The 16,889-nt window shown below is 43.3% G+C and overlaps 1 protein-coding gene across 2 annotated transcripts in view; it reads left to right on the top strand.

The window, feature by feature from the left end:
• Positions 1-16,889, top strand: part of ARHGAP25 (Rho GTPase activating protein 25) — a 92,381-nt gene that overhangs the window by 36,055 nt on the left and 39,437 nt on the right. For both annotated transcript variants that reach the window (XM_054475778.2, XM_054475777.2), the window contains exons 2-3: positions 4,301-4,500; positions 11,269-11,356. In XM_054475778.2, coding sequence (XP_054331753.1) covers positions 4,301-4,500; positions 11,269-11,356 — 288 coding nt within the window. The remainder of the gene's footprint in view (positions 1-4,300; positions 4,501-11,268; positions 11,357-16,889) is intronic.

Genomic DNA, 16,889 nt, shown 5'->3' with positions numbered 1-16,889 from the left:
GTAATGATAGCACTCAGGTTCTGGGAAGTGCTGACCAGCAGAACTTTCTGTGATAGTGGAAATGTTCTCTATCTGTTGTCTGGTACTGTAGCCATGAAACACACAGGCTTACTGAGTACTTAAAACATGGCTAGTAGGACGGAGGAACTCAATTTTAACTTAATGTAACCTATTTAATTCATTTGAATGTACGCAGCCACTTATGGTTAGTGGCTACTGTACTAGACAATGCAGTGCTAGGGGCTTGCTCATCCTCTCTCTACTAGAATAAGGTGAGGTTTCTAACCTTATTGAGGCCCTCATTTCTCACTTGCCCCAGGGTGTTCTGTAAACACTGAGCAACTGCCTTCCCACCTTTCCCCGCCCTGGTCTGCCTGCAGCCCCCTCTCCAACGCTCAGCCTGGTTCAGACCTCCTTCCTGAAGGGCTGGGAACGTGCACTCAGGGTACAATGACTGGCTCACAAGTGAAGCTTATCATGGTTATTATTTTCATTATGAGAAACAGCTCCATTAATAGTAACAGATCTCTTTGTTTACTTTATCCGGAACAAGTCACACCCACAAAGAAGAGAGATTGTTCAAAGAACCTAACAAGGAAAGTTAATCAAAACCAAGACAAACTCAAGGCCCCCAGACTTTCTTCTCTGCTATTTTAATCATCTCATGCTAGGCCTGGCTGGTGAGCAACACTGTGGGCTAAGGAGGGAGATGGCTCTGCACTTGGGATGGAAAGTGCTCCTGCTTAATCCCTAGCTCATCTGAGACCCCAGCTGTCTCCCTACCCTCAGGGTTTGGGCCTAATTCCAGCAGTGTGGAACTTTGTACTGAGCTATCCCCACTCTCTAACTTGTAATGGGTGGTCCAGTGCCCATAGTTACACCAACTATGGTGGGATGTTAACAGGCACTAAAGAAACACTGGTTGGATGTAGAGTGAGTGGTATCATTTATGGATATAAAACATGGCCAGGCAGAGCCTTGTTCATATGTAAGCAGACAAGCTGGTTGCCTTTCTGCTACAAGGGCATCAAAGGTCCCCTTGGCCAGGTCTGGGAACATAAGATCCTCGCACTTACTCCTGCCTTTGCCAGGTCATTCTGCAATGCACACGTGCTCCTAGGAGGGTTTTTTGTTTGTTTGTTTTTCTTATAGTTGTTTTTGCCAAAACAAAGCATGAAAAATTTCACAGAACTGTGAACAAAATACCAGCAACTAATTTCTTCTATGCTGAGTGAATTCTTTCCAATCCGTAGTATCTTTTTCTCTTCTGCTAACCCCTTCCCACTTCTTCAATGCTGTTGGAGACCTTCAGTTTCCCCTAACCCCCACTGTGGTCCTAATAATGTCTGTGGTCCTCTGGGGGTGGCCCAAGGGGCCTGAGTCCTTCTAGCCACCATGTGGCACTTCACCCCACTCCTGAGTTGGCTCCATCTGATGGCATCACCCCAGAAGCCAAGTAAAGGTTCCTCATATGCCACTGCTAGAAGGGGGTCCTCCCTGTCATGTCTGATGTTGCTACAGTTGAATGGTCACAAAAGCCACACTGGGATGGACTTCACTGAGGCTACTGATGTGGGGGAGAATGCCTCTGCATCTGCTGGAATGCCTCACTCTTCGATTTTCTCCAAAAGTTTTGTGTGTAAACTATCTTTTTCATTTTTGCCTACTCTCTGCCCTCTTTCTAGGACGGGTAAGAGTCCTTGCAAGGTACAGTCTCTGACTTACAGAGATACAGAACTGTATACAGTCCTTCAAATTCCCTCCTCCCCATTGTATTCTGCCAAAATCTTTCTGTAGTTCCTTTGGGATCATTTCCACAGCCTTAGAGCAAGTGATCAGCCCACATTGGCTGCTCTTTAATTACAGATAGAAGGCCTTGAAGATAGCAAGTAACTGAGGAGCAAGATCTCAGATAAAGTTCTTAACTGGGCTGCTAAGACACACTGATAAAAAGCAAATCTTTTGTAAGCAAGCTACCAAATTTTCATCAAAATATCAAATTACCTTTTCTACATCTGAGTATAAGCACTCTTATGATGATGTCTGTCCAATGGGAAGCTGAATCAAATATGTCTTGCAACGTGGGATACAACCTAGTATGACCTCACCAGGTCCCTGGTGGGAGGTAAGAAGTGACTGCCAGATGGAACCATATATAAGGGTATATTATGGGAACTCAGACCCCTTGTGAGGGTCAAGAGAGCCCAGTTACAGTGGAGTCCTCTTCAGACAGCAATATTGGACCTAAGGGTGAAATGTAGAAATAGGGTGATAACTCCAGATACAATTGGAGATAGCTACAGAAAGACTCTGTAATGCCATATAAAACTCTGGTGTTTGAAAGTATGCCATGACTATAAATAAAAATTGAGAATCACAGGTGTAGAAGGAGATAGAAATAACAGGATGAGAAAGAATGAAATTCTGTCCTTTGCAGCAACACGGATGGAGCTGGAGGCTATTTATCCTAACTAACTCAGAAACAGAAAATCAAATATCCCATGTTCTTATTTATAAGTAGGAGCTAAACAATAGGTATACATGGACATAAATATGGGAATAATAGGCACTGAGGACTCCAAAAGTGGGGAAGGCAGGAGGTAGGTGAGGATTGAAAAATTACCTGTTGGTTACAATGTTCAATATTTGGGTGATGGGTACACTAGAAACCCAATCCCCACCATTATGCAATGGACTCATGTAACAAACCAGCACGTGTACCCCCTGAATGTATTTTTCAAAATCAATGAGGAGATGTTGGCAATTTAATGCATTAAAGATAGGAAAGAAGAAAGAGAGGAATCTTGATGATGGAATGACATTTTGAAGTGAAGAGGGAAGCTGAAGAAGCTCTCAGTGATGACCCCCATCCTTTTAGTAGGAAGTAAAGTCATCTGTTGATAAAAACAGTAAGAGTAACATATACTTACCTTTGACCAGGGACTGTGCTAAGTGGTTTGCATATGTTTGTTTAATCTCTGCAACAATTCCATAAAGAAGGAAGTATTATTATCCTAATTTAGCAAGTGAGGAAGCCGAGGCTCAGAGAAGCATAATTTATCCACCGTCAAAAAGTCAGGAAAGGTAGAACTAGTCTCCAATCAGATGAAATGAAATGGGTTGAGAGTAGAGTTGATAGCTTAGTTTAGCTGTGTCGTGAGTGGTCCAGGGATGGACAAAAGCTGAAAAAGGGGTTTGGAAGATGGAGCCTTCCTCCAGCAACACTTGGCAGAAGGAGAGGGGTGCAGACACTGGGTATTAGCAAGTGTGGAGGGCAGTACAGGCCAAGGAGACAAGGGCATCATTGAACTGACTGGGAAATAAGGAAGATGGGGCTCAGAAGGAAGTGTTGAATGGGGACCAGGGTGATAGATGGAGCGCTGCGGAGGGAAGGAAAGGAGAGCGTGGTCCTGGGTGGGGGTTACCATGGAGACAAGATGTGGAGGTACAGGCTGGACTTAATCGAATGACAGGCAGAACTCCTGTGTGAAAACAAAAGCCAAATATACCATGCAGCAGGTTCAAGGGGCTCTGGCTTCAAATCCTGCTTCTGAGTTCTATTGGCAGTGACAACCTAACTGTAAAGGTCATAGGAAGGCAGCAGCAGTGAGCGCCTTGTACAGCATAAAGGGCTGGGATACTCTCCGTGGGCAGGGGACAGAATGGCACTGGGCAGGAGAATTCAGAAGGTGCCAACTCCCTGCAGGCTGGCCCTGTGGCCGGGGGCTGGGGTTTGAGTGGGGTCCGCTGGAGGAGGCCTGCATTCCACAGCGAGGTTGGAGCTAACAGCTTCTGTCTTGTGGCCCCTCCTCTAGCCGGCCGCTGTGGAAGAGTGCCCAGGCAGCTTCCGGCGGCCTCTGCAGCTGCGTGGGACTCACCCCGAGCCTTCAGAGTGAGGCATTATTTTCTCCTCTCTCTTGTCAGATACTGACTCCCACGCAGGAAAAAGGAAGCACCTTTTGTCAGATGCTGTGGCCACTTCCTCTTCAGAAGGCTCCAGCCAACCTTTCGGTTTGCAGAATGACGGGGCCCGCCGCGGTGCCGGACTGCCTGTGCACGGGGCCACCGACTGCAGCCTGGGTTTTATTCTTGGCCTGGCCCTGACCGGGAGCTGGCCCCTCGGCTGCTTCTCTGGCTCGGGGGGGGACTTTCTCTGGCTCAGATCCAGACCCCTGAACTGGACCTGGTTGTCGTCCCCCCGCTTCTCAGCCCCCTCTGGGGTTCCTCTCTCCTCTCCGCCCACTCTTTGCTCACTGCCCCATGTCCCTCGGTCAGTCGGCCTGTCTGTTCCTCTCTATAGCTCGGTCAAGGAGTGTGATGACTGGCGAGCAGATGGCTGCCTTCCATCCATCGTCCACCCCCAACCCGCTGGAGAGGCCCATCAAGATGGGCTGGCTGAAGAAGCAGAGGTCCATCGTGAAGAACTGGCAGCAGAGGTACTTTGTGCTGAGGGCTCAGCAGCTCTGCTACTACAAGGACGAAGAGGACACGAAGCCCCAGGTACCAGCCAGGCTGTTTGTCCCGTTCATAAGGCATGGAGGAGGCGGGCCTGGAGCCCACTGGGATTGCACTTAAACTCACAGGGGCCTTCTCAATAGGACCAGACACACCCATTGGAAAGGAAATTGCTTTTCCCTTTACACCATTTTCTAGATACATAAACTGAGTTGCAAAGATGACAGAGTGGTCCTCCAGGAAGCACCAGGATGGGCACTGTGGAGTTTCCTACACATGGCTCTAAGTCAAGACTGGCAACAGGGCGGTGATGGTAGTGACACTCAGTCAAGGGCTCAGAGAGAGTGGATTTGGGTTCAGGAAAAACGATTTTGGGACTCATTGATTTGTTTGTTCAGTAAGTATTTATTGAGCGTTTATTATATGCCAGACACCATTCTAGGTACTTGAAATAAACTATGAGCAAAACAGATAAAAATCTCTTCCATATGCAGCTTAGAATGTGGAGGAAAAGACACATAAACATAACAAATAAGAAAAGTATGTAGTTTGTTAGAGAAAAGATTAGTTCTATGAGGAAAAAATAGGATGAGCTAGCAGATGTCAAGAGTTAAGGGAAGATGTAATTTTAAAAAGGACGGTCAAATGACCTCATGAAGAGGGTGACACTGGGGCCAAGACTAAAGAGGAGAGGGAATAAGCTGGGTAGATCTCTGGGGAAAGAGTGTTCCAGGCAGAGAAGGGAGCATGTCTGGCCTGGTTGCGGAATGGCAAGGAGGGCACTGTGGTGGGAGCAGAACCAGCAGGTAGGAATCAGAGGGGATGAGGTCTGAGAAGCAAGAGGGTAGTCAGGGGTCAGGGGCACAGACTGCTGGGGCACTGCAGGCCACTGTAAGGACGTGAGCATTCACACTGAGGGCCACAGGGAGACATTGCAGAGCTCTGAGCAGAGAGTGACAGTTTTTGTTTAAATTGTAAAAAGACAGCTGTGGCTACTGTGCTCAAAAATAGAGCCGGGGAGACGCAAGTAATCTAGGTAAGGGGTTATGATGTTTAGGGGCTCAGTAGGAGTTGTGGGCTGGAGGAGGATGGTCAGCTTCTGGATATACTTTGAAAGTAGAGCAAACAGGATTTCCTGATGCAGTGGATAAGGCTGTGAGAATGGGCTTTAATCCTAAATCTTGGGCCTAGGTCTCTTCGGCCAACCTCATTGCTCTTTTGGCCATTGTGGTGTGAGAGAATAAAAGAGGATGCTCTGAACAATTACCCCAGGACCTCAGGTGCAAACTGGATGTCTCAGGGCATCCAGCACAGCTGGTCACCCACCTAGAACTCATGTGTGTGGAGATGGAAGTATGGGCTTGGCCAGAAGGAGCTTATTTGGGATGACAGACTCTAGGACCTTCTGGAGCCAGAACAAAATCCCGAGAAAGGCGAGGACAAGAAGTGTGTAGATACTGGGGGTGGATGGGACCAAAATGAAAAGGTCATTTTGGAAGAGGACCGTTTTCTTTAAGGGCAGGCTTGAGGATCCATTACACATCAGCAGGACTTGGTTAACCAGTTCCTCCACTTAGGGGCTCTGAACTCTGGAGTGTCTGTCACTGCAGAAGCCAGGGAAGGATCACAGGGACCCCACCACAGATGGGGCTCTTGCCTGGTGTTCTGTGCATGGTAACCAGCCTTCCTTCTCTTTATAAACACCCCAGACCTTATTAAAGCCAAGCAATTCCAGGCTAAGATGGCGGTTGATATGTTAAGATGATGGAGGAAGTCCTCCTATCTGCAGAGTGTAAGGGAGACGGCAGTAAGGCTTTGGCCATCCCAAATCAAGGAAAGGGGCAGCTGAGTGTGTTTCCATGAAGTGTAGAGGGTGAGAGATACTTTATATAAAGGGATGTGTTCTTTTCCTGGCTCCACCACTGTTTGGCCCTGTAATTATTTAATTTTTCTGGACCCCTCTTTATTCTTTTATAAAATCAGACAATACCACCTGGCCTGTATTTGTCACAGGATCAAATTATATAAAGCAGGTATAAAAAACTTTTTGTAAAAACATAAACTAATGTCAAAGGGTAAAATAAATATCTGAAGGTTCTTGCTTCTCCTCTTTACTTCTGGGAGGAAGAAACCCAAAGCCTTCTCAGGACTAAATTAGCCTGAGATAATTAGGTAACACTTCTAGGATGACAAGGATAATTTATTTTGAGGAAATCTATTGATACAATACATCGGATCAATAGGTCAAGTAAGCAAAACCACACAACCCTTCAATAGATGGCTGAAAAATGCATTGATAAAATCCAACACTCATTTCAGATATGAAAAATAGAAAAAACCTTTAGGAATAAAATAATAATTTCTTAGAAAGAATAGTGTATTTTACCACATGTTGATATGTATCATTTGATTATAAAAGCTTTAAAAATTATTCACAATCCCATCAGTAAGAAATAGCCACCTGTATCCCCTCCACTTTCAGCCTTCCCTATACTTATGTATTTAGGAACTCATCTATCGTAAATGCAAAATTAGTATAATAAATATTATTTAATGAAAAAATTAACAATATATCATGAATTTTGCCCCAACACTAAATATGATTCTACAATGTAATTCTTAATTATGTCAAAACAATCTATTATATGAATGTTCTATAATTTATTTAATAATTTTCCACTGTTAGGAATTTGGGCTGATGTTTATACTATTATCACAAACAATAATTAAGTAGATTCCCCACAGCATTGTTTATATTAGTGATATGACAACAATGCCCAGTGGTAGGGGCTAACTTATATTAGGCTACATTTATATGTCTATACAATAAAATACAATTCAGACATTGATGCTCCTAATTAATACTTTTTGAAATGGAAAAATGTCCATAACATTACTGTCTTTAAAAAGCAGTTTACAACAGAAGATGATGTATATACTAATCCCATTCTTGAAAAAAAAAAGCATGAATCTGTATTTATAGAAAAAGGCCTAGAAAGACATACACAGAAGTATTAACCGTGGTTATCTCTGAATACTGGGGTTAACACATACAATTTTTAATGTTTCTTTAAAAATATTTTTATAATTAAAGTGTAATCATTGTAAATTTAAAAAGAATGCACACAAACTTTCTATCCCCCAAGATACCAAAAAACAGAAACATCACAATAATCTTGGAGACATCAGGCCTAAGGGCCCTCACATACACTGATGATGTGTGTGTTGGTTGGTACAACCTTTCTAGAAAGTCATTTGGCCAGATTTACTAAACACCAAAAAATTGTCATACCCTTAGACACAGTAATTCTGGGTCTACTAAGTTCCAAAAGAAATAATAAGAATATTCAATGCTATTTATAATGAGAAACATTGGACCTAGCATCCGACAAAGGAGAATGTAAACAAATTTTGGAACCGTGTATGATAGACCTTCCTGTATGTGCTTTTGGAGAATCCTGTGGCCCTATAGAAAGCAGTCTGTGCATTTTTTCTTTGAGTTCTCAGAAAGATCCTGTCCAGTTTTAACAGTATAAGGCTGTGTAAGTCCATGAACTAGCTTTATATAAACCATTCTAGAAAGTTGTTTGTCAGGGAAATTGTTTCAAACAGAATCTCAGCTTATCGCCCTCAAGTTTCTGTTACAATGATGGTCTCAGACAATCCTAGTCGTAGGGTAGACCCGTGGTCCCATTGTCTCATCTGCCTGTTTTCTGAGGCATCGTCACAAGTGGTTGTCTACCAGCAGTGTGCTGGTAAATAGTTAACAACCGGCCCTCTGATGGGAGAGTTGATTGAAGTGCAACATTTGCTAATTTCTGTGCAGCAGATACTCCCATCATGACTGATGCAAGCTACCAACATGATACCACTGAACTCAGAGTTGAGAAGAGACATGCAATAGCACCACATTATATAGGATTTCCACCACACAGAATAGATGGAAATAACAACAACAGCAGAAATGATAGCAAAATAAAGAATCAGAAAGTTGTAAAATTTAAGTATCTTCATCTTTTTAATAGAAAATATTTCATTGTAAGCTTATAGAATTTAAATTTTAGTAATAGCTGTATTTAACTGGCTTAAAATTTAACAGTTAAGTTCTCATGAGCCAATATAAGCATTTTGAAAAATGCTTTAACAAGGAGTTGGGCTAAAATGTACTTGTAGATGAACTACAAATTGGATTTAAAAGTTATAGCTAGAGAATTCTGGGTATTCTGGCACCTCACTGCCACAGCTGTCTCCATTGCTTTACTGCGGAAGGACTTGTGGCCTCCTGCATAAACCTTTCTGTCCTTCCATCTTTTATACAGAGTCCACCCCAGTCAACTTGCTAAGTACATGAAAGTGGCTCTGGGCAACTTGGGCCCTTCCCTTCCTGGAACAATTCTTCCTTCCCCATCAGTGTCCCCACCCTCACCCCTACTGGTGTCTCTTCCTCTTACCTGCTTTCTTCTTGCCATTTATGAAGTTCAAGGCTCTCATGCTGAGTGCGAGGAAAGCGCCTGCAATTAGTCATTTACACCTTGGTGTGAACATGTTTAACTCTGATTGTTACTTCTCTCAGCAAGTGGGACTTGTAAGTAAAGCCTTATTTGTAATTCTGGAATCACACTGACTGAGGCTGGAATCGTAGATTTCTTATTATCTAGCTTTTGTGATCCTGGGTCAGCTAATTAACTTCCTTGAGCTTTACTTCTTCCTTTCTCCAATGGGGAAGAATAACAGTCTTTCCCTCCTGGACTTCTTACGAAGATTAGATGTGCTGATATATTCAGGGCAATTAGCATAGACTCAGACACCTAGGGACTGCTCAATAAATGGCATGTATATTTTTAGTATTTTATTGTTACGATTTCTGATGAAATGATTTTGGGTATCAAAAGACAGTTTGGAGAGGTACTTAGGGGAGGCAGACACCTCTGTGTTTGCCCTTTCCTTCTCTCCTTACCAGACAGTGCTCCATCCTGTCTAAAAGCAACAAGGCCTTTTATTCTGATGCCATAACTCATCCAAAGTAGCTCAGCAGCACAACCTCAGGGTCATTTTTTCTGAAGGCATGGATGTGATTTATTAAAGATGGTGAGGACTGTGTAGGTGGAGGTTATTTTTAAATAATAAAATTAGAGGAATGTAGAGGAATTGCAGAATTCCACTTTCTAGACCGATTTTCTTTTTCTTCTCCTCCTTCCCCTTCCCCCTTCTCCCCTTCCTTATCTTTCATCCTCGTTCTCCTCCTCCATTTGTTCTTTCTCCTCTTCCTTCTCCTGCCCTTTCTGTTCCTTCCCCTCCTCCTCCTCTTCCTTCTTGTCTTGTTTTCTCTCAGTCTTAGGCATTTTTATTTCTAGATCCTCAAGAAACATTTATTCTCTTAGGCTCCTCAGTGGATCTTACCTCTGAGATTTCCTTAAGACTCTTTTGCCTTTATAGTGTTCTCTGCCACCAATCGTCTCCATCTTTGTTTTGAAACAAAGACACGTGTGTTTACTCAACTCAGAATCAGGCCTGCTACCTTCAACAGCCAGCGAGGTGTAAATTATGAATAACTAGATCCAGTCACAGTAACTATGTCACTTTGTGCAGTCACTTAGACATTCAAAGTGTCAGTTTCCTCATCTGCAAAGTGGCAGTGATAAATCTTGCTGTGCTCTGGATATGGAGCTGTTGTGGGGGTCTAATTAATTATCTCAAGTGGGCCAGGCACGGTCACTCACGCCTGTAATCCCAGCACTTTGGGAGGCTGAGGTGGGTGGATCATGAGGTCAGGAGATCGAGACCATCCTGGCTAACACTGTGAAACCCCATCTCCACTAAAAAAAGTACAAAAAATTAGCCAGACGCAGTGGTGGGCACCTGTAGTACCAGATACTCAAGAGGCTGAGACAGGAGAATTGCTTGAACCGAGGAGGCAGAGGTTGCAATGAGCTGAGATCACAGCCTGGGCAACAGAGTGAGACTCCATCTCAAAAAAAAAAAAAAGAATTATCCAAGTGAAATGCACTGTAAGTGATAAAGCACCATGCACACACATGGTGGAAGTGGCTTGTTTTTCTGATAATATATCTGTGTATAAGAGGTCACAAATCCTACTAAACCCTCAGTCCCCTTTCATAGATCTGGGCTTGGTGGTGGGACCATTTCCCACCACCTCAGCTTTGATGGTGAAGAGCACTGGCTTTGGACTGACTTCTGAGATGAACTACTATTCTGGCACTTACTAGCTCTATGACTTTGGGTAGATTACAGAAGCTTTCTGATCTCTTTTCTTCACCTATAAAATTTACATAATGATACTTTGCTTGGAGGACTGCTGGAAGGACTACATGAATAATACATTCAAGGTGGCTAGTGAAGGTGCGGGCACCTTCTACTCAATACCCCATCCCCTCCAATGGTCACCTGAGTGGTTCAGTCCTCCCTGAACCCCTCTGGCAGCTTGGCAGGTAGTATGGTCTCCCCAGCCTCAGCATTGGCTTCACAAAGACCAAGTGTCTCATTTGGCCACCAAGTTGGGTCCTTGGAAAAGTGGGAAGAGGCAAGTGTTGGTGATGGCACCCTCTTAGCTCATTCTTATCTCAGAAACTTGTCTTTCTCTAGGCACCTGGTTTGCTCTGGAATAGCTGCCCTTTGATTTGCCCAAGGTCTGAGTAGCAGAAGGGGCCCCATTAAAACTGGGAGGCTAGCTTCCCATGTCCCTATCCTCCTACTCCCCTCCTCATCCCATCATTATCCTATCTGTTCTCCAACTCAATTTTAGTTTATATTAAATTGCTGCTTATCCTTAAGGCCTGACTTTTCATCTTTCAGGGCTGCATGTATCTACCAGGATGTACAATCAAGGAGATCGCCACAAACCCAGAAGAAGCTGGGAAGTTTGTCTTTGAAATCATTCCAGGTAGGCCACAACAGGTAGGACAGAGGTGCAGTGCAGAAGTAAAATTCCCATTTTACTTCTGGATCCTAGAAGTCAAAGCTATATTCGGAGAGTAATTCAACTAACTAACCAACCAGCCTATTGAGAGCCCACAGTGGTTCTGTATACAGTTAATGAAGCTATTGTAGTTTATTAACTAGTAGCAAGTGCTTGAATAATGCCCATGAAATAAATAGGTGAGCATTTTGTTCAACTCTGTAAGCATTTCATGAGCGTGTGCTAGGAGCCAGGTACTGTACAAAGCTCTGAGCCACTGACATGAAAAGTGCACCTTCTCTACTCACTAAAATGAACGCAGTGTAGAAGGTGAGTAGGTCATCAAATTTAACAGTTAAAATATAAATGGAACCATGTGAAATTGCCATTTCGGTGGGTCAAAAATTATAAAAATTCAGCAGCCTCAGATGGTTCCACCCATTGCATCTCACCCATTGCACATGATTGGCACATTGGAGGGTGCCTCTTTCAAATCAAGAGTTTCCTTCCTTGAATGCATTTGGAACAAGGGGAGTTTGGGTCATGCTCCTGGATCTGCCACACTGAGATGCTTCTACTCTTCTCCCTGTCTCTTGCTCCTATGCTAGCCCTAGCCCTGCCAGGGGCTCCAGGACTAGAGGCTAATCTGGCTGTGTAGCCTTGCTGCTACTACTGTACTGACCACAGCGGGGGAGGCCACGTGGCCCCTGGGTGCCTCTTTTCTTCACCCCCTCCTTCCCACTCACACAAGGTGACTGTGTGCAATAGAAAGTTGATGGAGAAGGCAGCGTAGCATAGAGGTTAGAAGTGTCCAGTCTGGAGCTAGCCTGCCCTGACCCTGGCACTTACTATTTGTGTAAGAGGTTACTTAATTTCTCCCTGCCTTTTGATTTTTTGTCTATAAAATGGGGACAATAATGATAATAGTAAAGATTAAATAAGGAAATCAATATGAAGCATTTGATACAGTGAATGTCATATCAGTGTTTGATATTTGGGAATAATCTAGAGATAATTATAATGCAGAAAAAAAATCCTAAACTTGGCTATGACTGTTTGTAGAATACAAATAAAAAAATTTTTAAGTTCCTAGATGCTTGCTTGTTTTTTTTTGTTGTTGTTTGTTTGTTTGTTTGTTTTTTGAGTTGGGACAGAGTCTTGCTCCGTTGCCCAAGCTGGAGTGCAGTGGCGTGATCTGTGCTCACTGCAGCCTCTGCTCCCCAGTTCAAGCAATTCTCCCTGCCTCAGCCTCCTGAGTAGCTGGAACTAGAGGTGTGTGCCACCATGCCCAGTTGATTTTTGTATTTTTATTAGAGACAGGGTTTCACATGTTGGCCAGGCTGCTCTCGAACTTCTGACCTCAGGCGATCCACCTGCCTCAGCCTCCTGAAGTGCTGGGATTACAGATGTGAGCCATCATTCCCAGCCTCCCTTGCTTTTTAATCTGAAGGTCTAACTTCCTCTCTTTCTCTTCAGAGGAAAAGCAGGAAAGCCTGCTTTTTCAGTCTCTCCTCACTAGAAATATCTCTCTCCCTTTCCACAAAGGTTATTCTGTTCTTAGGATGCTTCTCCCAGTGCAATTCATGGGACACAACTATCCATGGTAACATGTGTGTCCTAAAGCCTGGGTTTTCAATCTAGAGTAACCCTACTGAGAGATCCAGCTGAAGATTCACTGTGGGCTTTGCACCAAAAATACCTACTCTTCAACATTGCTATACCAGTGCAGGAGGAAGGTTTGTTCTCTCATTATCACTTATGTTTGCAACAGTCTCCTGGCCTGCTAGAGGAATTCACAAACAGATCCTTTCTCTCTCTCTCTCTCTCTTTCTCTTTCTCTCTCTCTCTCTCTCTCACACACACACACACACACACACACACACACACACCCCACATCTCATAAGGACAAATAATACTACAGTAACAATAAGATAGGAAACCATTTTCATAAAGATACCATCATCTTCCAAGGTTCCACCCAACCCTAAAGTGAGACATCCTTCATGTTATAACATAGAGAATTTTTAGTTCCTCTTTTTATCATCCTCTTTTGCAAGATGATTCTCCGGAGCTAATGCTGGTGTAAGAAATGGGCTCCTAGATAGGATCCTCTCTCTGTGATCACCGGTTTTAGTTGCACAAACACCACATAGAAACTTTTAATTGTAGTCATACTAGTTTTTTTTTTTTTAATTGGGGGCAGGCAACAATTTAAGGTAGGCTTCCCTCTCCCTACTGATCTCCCATAGAATAACTATCTGTTCTTCTATTCTCCTCCTACCCCAGGGAATCACCAGGAATAAGGGGTTGTTCCTTCTGTTGCATATGTTATCTCATTTAGTTCTCATACCACTTTATGATCTGTTGTCACTCATTTATACAACAAATTCATTGAGCACCTCCTATGAACCAAGTACCATTGCAGGACTGGGAATGTGGCAAAGAACAAAGCAGTCTGCATGCACCTTACATGGGAAGAGACTAGCAGCAAACCAAATATATGGGCAAATTATGTAGTTTTTCTGATAGGACAACAATTATGGGGAAAATTAAACCAAAGAGAGAGAAGATGCTGGCTGAGGTGGCTGATTGGTTATTGTGAACAGAGCCGGCAGAGTTTGTCATTGAGAAGGTGACCTTTGGGCACAGATCTGAAGGCAATGAGGGAGTCAGCTAAGAGCACAGCTGGAGGAAGAGCATTCCAGGCAGTGGAAATTGCCAGTACAAAGTCTCTGAGCCTATTTCATATGTTCAAGGAAGGTCAAGGAGGCCAGTGTGGTTAGAGTGAAGTGATGGCAGGAGACAAGAATAGGACATTTTCTCAGGGGTGGGCACAGATTTCATAGGCACTTGCAGGCAATGTGAGAACTTTAGCTTTTCTGCTAGAAGGATGGGGAGCCACTGGAAAGTTTTGAGCAGAGGTGTGACATGACATAACTCATGTTTTAAAATTCTTTTGAATTGAAAACAAAAGTAAGTAGTGGGGGCAAGGGCAGAACAAGGAGATCAGTGAGGAGGCTTTTGCAAGAATCCAAGTCAGAGATAGCAATGATGAAGGGGCTGTGAAGTAAGCAATTTCTGATCACATTTTGAAGGTAGGGAGGGCTTCATTTGCTAATGAATTGGATGTGGGAAAAAGAAATCAACGTTGACTCCAAAGTTTTGGCCTAAACAATGGAAAAGATGGATTTGCTGAGATTTGTGCATGTAGCAAGTTTTTTTCGGGGGTTTGGAGGTAAGGGCATCAGTTTTGGACATGTTAAATAATATCTCCATTGTACTGGTAAGGAAACTATTGCTCAAGATAATTTAGCTACTGCAGTGATAGAGGTAAGAACAAGATATTAAGGGATTATAGAATAAGGACTCCCCACTCAACTTGGAGTAGGGGGAAGAAAGGTCCCTAGAAAAGGTAACATTTGAGTTAGGTTTTAAAGAATGGGTAGGAGTTCTTTAGGCAGATTAAGAAAAGAAGAGAGGTCCATTTCCAACAAGAGAAACAGTCCAAAGGGTAACACATGTTGAACAGGCTATGTTTAAGTCAGACAAATTATGTACCTGAGGTCAGAGGTGCTGTTTGTGAGCTTTGTATTAATGTCAGGCAATTCCTGTTAATGAAAGTCTGTTCTGGCACCCCAATTATGCCCAAATATTTACTTTTTTTAGGACAACAGAAACCTTTCAAACCCCCTTTGGTTCTTGTCTCTTGGACCTATCTTAATATCATCAGGCTTCACATTATTTCACCCGTTGGGTCAACCTGATTTTCAATCATCCTGTCATCAGGTCATCAACTCTCCTAACCAGAAAAGTTAGCCCATGGAAGTCCTCTTCATTCAGGAACATCTTGAGACCTGGGTGTTTCCCAGTGGGGTTGCTCATGACAGAACAAAAAGACCTCTCAGGAGTCAGGGTAAACTGAGAAGACATGTTTTAACAACATAGTAGACTGGAGTTGAGGCATGGTGGAGACGGAGCGGGGAAAGACACCAGATAAATTTTGTCCAAGGTCAAATTTAGGAGCAATATGGGCCAGTGGAATCTTTCATGGGAGTAAGGAGACTGACAGACTTGCCCTGCATTTGGCAGCAACTCACTGGATACTGATGAACTGGTGCTTTTGTATCCCTGGGATTCAGTTCTACTATCTATAAAATGGAAATAATACTAACTCCTTATTCTATTTCAAAGGGATATTGCAATATCCTTTGGGGGTCTTTTCGTTCCTAGAGGGTCTTTTCGTTCTGCCCTGAGTATTTTTAACTTACCATTTTACTTCTGAAAACATCCAGTTCTCAGGATACTCTCAATGCCCAGGGCGTTAATGGTCAGAACAGCTGATGACCTAATGACAAGATGGAGTCAGAATCAGGTTATCCCAAAGGGTTAAAGAAGGTGAGGCTCGGTGATATTAAGATAGGTCCAAGAGACCAGAAGCAAAGGGGATTTGAAAGTCTTTTCCTGCCCTGCAGGGAAATACAGGTTTAGGCACAACTACTCAGCTAGAACAAGCTCTCTGAGGGAGATGGCCTGCCATTGTGAGAAGAATGGATTGCTGCTTACGAAGGCACTTTGAAATTTAATATCCCATAATTGAAAGGGATCACTATTGTTTTCTTGTCCCCACTAAGAACTTTTTATTTTAACCAACTAAAGAAAATACCAACTTTGAGGAATTCCATTTGCAAGCAGGTCCACAGATGAAGTTAGAGTTCAAGTCTCAGATCTGATACTAACTAACTGCATGGTCTAAGACCTGTGTTTGATACTCTCCTTTTCCCTCTCTTGCTTCTTTCTCCCTATTTTTCACTTTCCCACATTCTTTCTCTTCGTCTCCTTCTCCCTGCTCTCTGTTCCCTCCAATTTCTCCTACCTTTTTGGTCCATTTGAGAACACCAACTGAGGAAGCACTACACCTATCTATAATCTTAGGTTTGAAGTGAAAATGGTAAAGAAAGTTCTAACAAATTTCATGTATCCATTAACTGAGTATTGAGAACCTACATTTGAAAGGTGTTGTGTGGTCAGGAGAGCAGAAATATGATCACCAAGCACCAATTTTGTGAAAAAAGCACACATGTATTCACTGTCACTCCCACCTGAGGTTGTCATCTCCTACCCTACCCCCACAACTGAGCTCAGGGCTAGCTTAGGAAAGTATCCATGATTGGCGTGATGATCTAAAGTCTTCTGACTTTTATGGGCTGACCTTGTCTCATCTATGCTGAAACTGCACCAAGAACTTCCTTTTCCTTTTGGTACGAAATGACTTCTGTCCTCTTAAATGAAAGCAGCTCTCAGCCCAAGCTATGCCAGTTGCAAATCATTGTGTTCAATGATTTGTCTGTTGAGTTAGAGCTTCAGTAAGAGTGCCCAGATATCCAGTTCCACTGAGGATAATTAGGCAATGCATTTGTGTTGTTTGGCTGGTAGTGCTTCATGGAACCAAGAAATCAATTTAGGTCTGGTTGCCTTCCCTTCCCCTTGCTCTCATGCTCTTATCAGTCTAAGACCTTCA

Source organism: Pongo pygmaeus, chromosome 12, assembly GCF_028885625.2.
Source record: "Pongo pygmaeus isolate AG05252 chromosome 12, NHGRI_mPonPyg2-v2.0_pri, whole genome shotgun sequence".
In the NCBI taxonomy this organism is placed as follows: Eukaryota; Metazoa; Chordata; class Mammalia; order Primates; family Hominidae; genus Pongo; species Pongo pygmaeus.
This window is presented reverse-complemented; position numbering and strand designations above follow the sequence as displayed.